The sequence below is a fragment of the Marmota marmota genome, unplaced genomic scaffold (assembly GCF_001458135.2).
Source record: "Marmota marmota marmota unplaced genomic scaffold, marMar, whole genome shotgun sequence".
Lineage (NCBI taxonomy): Eukaryota > Metazoa > Chordata > Mammalia > Rodentia > Sciuridae > Marmota > Marmota marmota.
In genome coordinates this window covers 1,975,200-1,983,703 of record NW_026000108.1, presented here as the reverse complement: position 1 = coordinate 1,983,703, position 8,504 = coordinate 1,975,200, and the positions used below count along the sequence as shown (strand labels likewise).

Genomic DNA, 8,504 nt, shown 5'->3' with positions numbered 1-8,504 from the left:
AAAAAAAAAAAAAAGATAAATGGGGGCTGGGGTTGTGGCTCAGCAGTAGAGTACTTGCCTAGCACGTGTGAGGCGTGCTAGGGGTTCAATCCTCAGCACCACATAAAAATAAATACATAAAATAAAAGGTATTGTGTCCAACTACAATATATATATATATATATATATATATAAAAGATACATGTTTTTGGAGACAGGTACGTTTAATCTAACTTAAACATTACACAATGTACATGTTATCAAAACACCCCACTAGTGTAATTTTGATGTTTATGTATCAGTGAAAAATAAACTTAATTTTAAAAAGTCAATATGATTAAAGATTATTCAAGAGATAGGTATTTAGACACTTAAAAGACTCTGAAATAGTTCATGGGTGAAAACAACTAATGAAAACTAGGTAATACTTAAAAATGAGCCAATGAAACTACCATTTCAAAATCAACAACAGTAATTAGAAGTTTGTAGCACATATCAGAGCAAAAAAATGAAAACTGACAGGTAAATATCCAAGGTAGGAAGGCAGGAGAGTAACTGTAAAGAAGAAAAATCTAGATTAGTGGTAGCCACCAACAACATAGCGTAACGATGGCAGAGTGGCTTCCTATGGCTGCAGGCCAATCAGACAGGAGGAAAGTAGGCAGGCTAAGCCTGGGTCAAGTTCCCACCAGCCTCCAGGTGAGGTCAGAACAGAAATGCTATGGCTACCTGATTAAAATTTTAAAAGAGTGATAGGGCACCAAAGAGAACAGAGCAAGTAACTTCCCCTAGTGTCTGTGGGCTCCCCAGAGGGGAGGAATGCAACTCCCCTAAGAGTCAATGCCCAGGCTCAGGCTCTATAGATCACTGTTAGGTAACGCTCTGAAAAGACCTAGAGAACAGACGGCATCCAGCTTCTGTGTGTACCTCCCTGGCTATGGCACTGGAACTCCTTCCTCGGGAGCAATGAGAAATGGGGGAACACATCCTTGAGTCACTGAGAGCCCTCTGTAACTCAAGACACTGTGGTGTTTGCAATTACCACCTGCCAAGAAAACATTCTGGAGAAAGACACAATCACCTGTCAGGAGCAGAGCCCTCTGGAGGTAAAGAAGATGAAGACGCAGATGCTGGAGGAAATTTACTTTGCTCTACTTCTCCTTCATGCCTCTAAAATTTTTCTATGATGTCTATCATAGCATTAATTAACCAACTGCACATATATATATATATATATATATTGTATATAAAATAGTAATAATTAATGAAATAAAATTTTTAATATAAAAAGTTGTTCCAGGCACAGTGGCAAACACACTCCTGTGTTGAGGCTGTGGCCAGCCTGGGCCACCTAGCGAGACCCTGTCTTAAAATAACAAATAAAAAGGGATGGGGATGTAGCTTCATGTAGAGCAGCCTGAATCCAATCCCCAGTACTTAAAATGTAATTTTAAAATATAAAAGAAAAAGTTGTTTCTTTGGGGGGGGGATGACTCTAAATAAAGATTAAAAAAAAAAGAAGAAAGAACAAACATCTGCAGATAAACAGGAATTGAAAATAACTTTGTACAAATAACTATAACATCTCCTAAGAATGTAACTTAACAAAACTAACTTTATTCACTGAAAAAGCTCAACCAGAAGTCACACCTAGAGACATATGTGGCTGTCAGAGAACTAAGGTAGCAGAAGACAGCACTGCACTTGAGCCACAGAAAAGGCCTCATGCCCAGACACCTGCTGAACGTTGGAAATGGTGTCCAGGCATGAGAATGTACAGAAGGGCGGCTACAGGTGAATCTGGGGAAATACACAACGTGAAACTGGGAGGCAGGGGAAAAAATCACCACTGACCTACTATGACCACCAGCAATCACACAATGTGTATCTAGAAAAGAACAATTCAGTCCCACTTTCCGTAGGGGGTCAGAAAGCTGCAAGAGAACAGTGCTCTTAGAGCTCCCACCCTAATGAGACAGAACCATAGTTCATAAAATCTAACTTGGGGCAAACCAAGAACAGAAGTGACCCACCTGGCTACCAGATGAATTTTACAACAAGGGGCAACAAGCCCTTCCAAGGAGAAAGGGACACCCTGTTTTGCCTCTGGCAAAGTAAAGAATATAGAAGGAGGCCATAAAAGCAGGGGGGAAAAAACAGCTTAATAAGTGTAGCCAGCCAGGAATATAACCCCTGGAAGCCCCGAAGGATTCCCAGGAAGACTGCAAAAGAAGCCACCCACCTTGCTGACCAATCTTTGTTCTATAGGAAGCAAAAGCCTTTAGGGCTGGGGAGGGCAGGCACCCTATGCCCAGGGCCAAGCCTTATCCAGTGGCTGAGAGGAGAGGAACAGCTCTCTGTACTAGAAAGAGGCAGTAGACCAGCACAGAGAAAAGTGAAGGCCAGACCCCTGCAGAAACAAGGCAGAATCTGGTTGATGGAGCAGGGGCAACTTGCCAGGAAAGTTGCCCTTGAGGCCCCAAACACAGGGCTGCCCCAACTCAGGCTGAAAAAGTGAACTATGTCAAGTAGAAAGTAGAGAAAGACCCAACCCCAGGTCCACAGAGATACAAGGGTGCAGCACACACCATTGCAGACAATCCAGCCAAAGGGCTCACTCAGCCTCACAGATGCACAGCCAGTAGCTCCCTCAGGCTGGGGCTCTCTACTGTCTATAGTTGACCTAACAGAAAGAAATAAGCAGAGCGCAAGAATGCTTAAGGAAATGTGGTATCAATTCTGCACAGATCTCCCCCCAAAAGGGAGAAGAAACGGGGACACACTTTTTATTTTTAATTTTTGTTTTTTTAGTTGTAGATGGATATAATGCCTTTATTTTGTTTATTTACTTTTATGCGGTGCTGAGGGTCAAACCCAGTGCTTCATCCATGTTAGGCAAGCCCTCTATCACTGAACCAAAACCCCAGCCCACAGGGACACATTTTAACTTCTTTCCTGAACATTGCAAGACTAGAGTATAGGCAGACATTTTTCATGGGCACAGAAGCAAAGTCCTTGGTAAAATTCTAGCAAACCAATGCAGCAACAAGCCAATAGAATGTCCACAGAAAGGCCTGTATAAAAATATCCTTCACAGCTTTTTACAAAACAGCCCAATTCTGCAAACCACCCAAAGATCCATCAATTAATTGGGGAATGGGTAAACTGGTGTATCTGCACAATGCTTTCAACAATAAAAAGAAACAAACTACTGACACATCCAACAACATGGATGACCCTCCAGAATGTTGTGCCAAATGACAGAGTTTATGGAACACTCTAGAAAAAGCAGAACCGTGGAGGAAATCAGGTCCATGATTACAAGGGACCAGAGTAGAGGCCAAATACTGACTACCAAGGGGAACAAGGGATCTTTACAAGGCGATGCAAATGTTCTTTCTGTATCTTAACCCTGATAATGAGAAATTTTTGTGGTTTTATTTTTATTTTTAAAGAAAAAAGGGTGAGGGCTGGAGTTGTGGGTCAGCGGTAGAGCGCTCGCCTAGAACATGTGAGGCCCTGGGTTTGATCCTCAGTACCACATAAAAAATAAAGATATCGTGTCCATCTATAACTAAAAAATAAAATATTTTTTAAAAGTGGTGAATTTTTACTGTATGTAAATCATCATAATTTTAAAATATCAGTGATCTAAAACCAGTGTCCACAAAGAAGTCTATCTACAAAGGCAATGGGTAGTCCATGGGCACACATATGCCAACACTGCAGCTCCGTAGAGGTTGTGGTTGCTATTTTGAGTGGGGGGAGAAAGCCTCACTGGACAGATGATCGTCATCAGGACAACTGCCAGCCAGAGCACAAGAGGCTCCAAAGCACAACTGATGATGTGAAACAGAGGCAATGCCACAGGCCTGTGTACTGGGGACTGCAGCAGTATTCCCAAGGGCACAGACAGGCTAAATACCAGAACAGGGCTGGAACAGGAAGGAAAGATGACAATGTTCAGGAAACACAAAAACCAAAAAAAAAAAAAAAAACAATAAATAAATAGCTTTAGCCAATGGAAGGACTTAGAACATGGACTGGAAGAGAATAGGAAACAAACTGACATCTGTAATCTAAACAGTCTTCCATTTAAATAATGAGGGAAATACCAAATACTTTTAAGTGGACACAGAAAATTATCACATGAAAAATGACAATAGAATGTGTCATTTTTTGTGTGTGGTGGCGCATACCTACAATCCCAGTACTCGGGAGGCTGAGGCAGGAGGATCACAAGTTCAAAGTCAGCCTCAGGAACTTAGCAAGACCCTGTCTCAAAAATTTAAAAAAAAATAAAGAGGGCTAGGGATGTGGCTCAGAGGTAAAGCACACCAGGTTCAATTCCCAGCAACAAAATAAAACAAACCAATAAATTTTTAAAACAATAAAAGCAAAATGTCTAAGGGGGAAAAAAACTTCAGATTGACTATAAACTCTCTCTTTTTTAGAGGGGCATTACCGAGGGTTAAACCTGGGCTCTAGTTTTAATCTCTAATGAGGGTCAGTGCATTCACTCCTTTGTTCATCATTTGCTTACTCATTAATTCAAATATTCTGAAGTACCTAATATGGCAAAAAAAGGGGGGGGAGGGGTGGCTGGTTGCCTTCAATTAAATTCCAGTAAAGAAGAAAGAGGAGACAATTAAGGGAAAATTCAAACGAATAGAAATAATGCAGGAAATGGGCTTGTAAGAGGGGGCTGAGTGGGAAAGCTACCTTTAGTTTAGTAAACAATGAGGCCCAAGGTTTAGCGACTTAAAGCCTACTATTCAGGATACTGCCCTCAAGGAATCCCTGGCTGAACAGCTGGGTAGCAGCAGCAAAGAAGCAGGTGAAGCTCAGGGTATGAAGAGCCACCAGCACTGCAGCCAAATGCTCCTTGACTGTCACTGGGACTAACTGGAAAGTAGTCCCACCTTAGAAAACAGAAGGCAGTGATTGTTGCTTTTTTTTTTTTTTAATTAATATTTTTAGTTGTAGATGGACACAATACCTTTTTATTCCATTTATTTATTTTTATGTGGTGCTGAGGGTCGAACCCATTGCCTCACAGATGCTAGGTAAGCACTCTACCACTGAGCCACAGCCACAGCTTGATTGTTGCCTTTTACTGGCCACATATAGATCAGAAAAGATAGAGCTCAGAAAACAATTAGTTGCTTGCAAGCAGAAATTGGGAATAGATGTGGGGCCTTAAATGGTTACAAAAGCCAACTCCTGGAACCTAAACAATAGATCTCAAAGCATTTTTAGAACAAGGGCCCACTAAGACTCATTCTAGGTCCAAGATGAGAAGAAGGGTCCCACCCTACCTCAACAGCCTCAAGACAGCCTCCAGAACCTGTGGCATAGGATAAAGCAAAGGGGGAAGGCCAGGCTTAAGAATCAAATGCTAGGAACAATTTCAGGTGAGTTAGCAGCCCATGGAATTGTCTAGAACTAAACACACAAAAGGCCTACCAGCTTTGTAGGGAACTGCACCATGAAAGAAATCCTAAGCTTGAACTAAGAAAGTCAAAATCAGCCAGGGACCACAAGCTTGTTGACTGTCCCAATAAGGAGAGCAGATGCCCACCACCTCCTGTACCTGTGGCCATGAAGGTCGGGAGGGTGGAATTTAGGCCAGAAGACGGTGCAGAAGGGAGTACCCTAAAAGCAGGTGCAGCTTCTTTCCTCTTGCTGCCAGTTAACCCACATCCCACAGAGAGGGCGATGAGCCTGCTTGCGCTGGCAGCCACTCACCGGCTGGTCAAGGCCGCCATGCCTCTCCTCCTTCTCCACAGTTCTCCGGCAGTCCGGGCACACCCACAGCGGCAGGTGCAGCACGCTGTTGCCCTTGGGTGCCATGGAAAGGGCCAATTTGCTCGCAGTCTTAATTCCACTCTCTAAGAATGAAGGGTCTTTCCGTTCACTTCTGCACAGAAGACAATAATCCCCAGCGGGGTAGGGTGGTGTCCTATGATTCATGCCAAAACTAAAAGGAGTCTGGAACAGAAAAAAAAATTCTATTTTCAAAACCTGATTCACAAAGCCAAGGTTGTTTTATATATACATATATGTAAATATATGTATATATATTTTTTTTTCTAAAATAAGTGCACATTATGTTTATTTTTTTTTATTTTTTTATTTATTTTTTTTTAAAGAAAGAGAGAGAGAGAGAGAGAGAGAGAATTTTTTCAATATTTATTTTTTAGTTTTTGGCGGATACAACATCTTTGTTTGTATGTGGTGCTGAGGTTCGAACCCGGGCCTCACGCATGCCAGGCGAGCACGCTACCGCTTGAGCCACATCCCCAGCCCCACATTATGTTTATATAAAGAAAAAGAATATAAAATTTGTAAAATAAAACTGAACTTAATGTTTTAGAAACTCATAAAACTTGAAATAAAGAAGTAACAACATAAGAAAAATTTTATTAGGAATTAGAAAATTCTTTGCCTAGACTTCTTCGTTACTTCCCCTCAAGAGAAATTGTCAGTACCATGGTCAGACCATGAGAAAGCACCAGAATGGCACTTCATCAACAAGGCTTGAAGCCACTGCCCCAAGGCATCGGCACCAAGGGCTTCACACTGAATTGGAAATTGACTCCAGACCTTCTCAAACAACAGGGAACCTGAGGGCAGCCAGGCCTACAAGACCTCATCTCCCTTCCAGGCCTTGTAATAATAATGCTGAATCCAACTCCAGTTTCCCAATTTCAATGGCTGCTTTTTTCAAACAGGTCCTAAACTGTCGATGAAGGTAGAGATAGAGGCCTAAGGCAGAGACAAGATTCCCTACATCCTTTTCAAAAGGTTATCATCATCCTCTCAGAAAAGTAAAACTAAGTTTTTAGAAACACACATACACACAGAGCAGAGAAAAAGAAGCCAAGGCTCGGGAGTTTGGAAATGGGCTTAAGGCTAATAGGTGGGGATAGCAGGCAGGACTTTAACCCAAATCAGAGAACCCCAAGATGGCCCCACTCTGCACCTGATGATGAACACCTGCAGGTACTGGAGACCAGAGGCACCGGGCAGTGGGTGGGCAGGGCCAGGCAGCAACTTATAGGAGCCAGCACTACCTGTCTGTGCTCAAAGCCACAGCACACCACAGGGTTACACAGCACCAACGCCCCCTTGGTTTGCCCTGCCTTCTGGAGGGCCCCTGCAGCAGTGCATCAGGTGTGAAGGAGAATAAGACCCACAGCAAAGCTACTGTGGTTTCTCACAAAGGCTCCAGAGACTCTTCCAGTACCCAGCCAAGTCCTACTCTTGTGGCTCTCTCTTTATCCTGTCACCAATGTTCAACCGGACCATGAGTGTGCACTGGCATAACTGGCCCCAGAGGCTCAACAAATGAAGGAAAGAATGACAGCTCCTCTCAGTACAAATGACTCGTTACATTCTTACATGCTTTTATAAAAGAATGATTGAAACTATGTGCCCCTATCACACCAACAAAGTTCTGTGGTTTAACCAAACCTGGCTCAGTGAACAATTTAGTGTGTGGAGATTGCTGGGAAAGAACTGAACAATGGCTGCCAATCATGTCCTTGCAGGCTTCAGACCCCAACCACACAGAATATAGGAAAGCAGATGTCTTTTTCTGTACTGACAGATATGAGAATTATATAAACTATGAGGATTTCAAAACTCTCACTGATTTAACCCTTTGTAAAGCTACCTCTCTTCCCTAATCCTGGAAAACAACCTTCGCCCCCAGCAGAATAGCCAAAACCATCAGACCTGATGTGCCACAGCCCGGCTGCAGCAAAATAACTGGGGGGGGTGACGAGCAACTTGTGTATGTTGATACAGCAGGAGTGGGAGCTGTTTATTGAAGGACCGGAGGGGTATATATACATTACACACAGCTTATCTTAATTAACATAAACTAGATACAGCAGTCAACCAATAAGGAATCTCCATACTTAATGGCTCGCTGGCATTACTTCACAAACCACTCCCTCTGCAAAATGCCAGGCGCCATCTTGACTTGTTTACAGACTCTAACACTGATGGGCCCTGCTGAGCTTTATGGTTACCAAAGTCCCAGATTGACACTATAATTGACAGCCATCATGGCCCTGAAATATCAGGTTCTGGGCTCACATGTTCATCACTCATTATAGGCAGAGTGTCCCTAATCCAAAAGGCTTGGATCCACATGTGTTTCAGATACTTTCAGGGTTAAAATAGTTACATATATGTAAGATATCTTGGGAATGAGCCCCAAAATTTATGTTCATGAAAAATTTGTTTCATATACATCTTATACACAGACTGAAAGTAATTTCATATAACATTTTCAAGTGCACCTAAGTTTTGACTGTCACTCATCACATGAAGTTACATGTTGAAAACCCTACTAGTTGTCATATCTGCACTTAAAAAGTTTCATATTTTCGAGCATCTTGGATTTCAGATTTTTTGGATCAGGGTACTCAAAGTTTAGTGTCCCTTTAGAACAAAAAGCTGATGCTCTATGTTCTTTGCATTGCACCCTGTTGTCTGTCCTGATACTTGCTGGG

At 42.4% G+C, this 8,504-nt stretch overlaps 1 protein-coding gene across 7 annotated transcripts in view; it reads right to left on the bottom strand.

Annotated features, from left to right (window-relative positions):
• The window catches only part of Fam193a (family with sequence similarity 193 member A), a 128,856-nt gene that overhangs the window by 86,236 nt on the left and 34,116 nt on the right, over window positions 1–8,504 (bottom strand). For 5 of the 7 annotated variants that reach the window (XR_007340948.1, XR_007340949.1, XM_015481893.2 and 2 more), the window contains exon 2: window positions 5,728–5,970. Coding sequence is in view for 5 of the 7 variants with exons in the window: in XM_015481893.2 (XP_015337379.2) it covers window positions 5,728–5,970 (243 nt within the window). In the remaining 2 variants the exon portion in view is untranslated. Of the gene's footprint in view, window positions 1–5,727; window positions 5,977–8,504 lie in introns of those variants that run through there. The other 2 variants (XM_048784048.1, XM_048784049.1) reach the window with 2 other exon arrangements.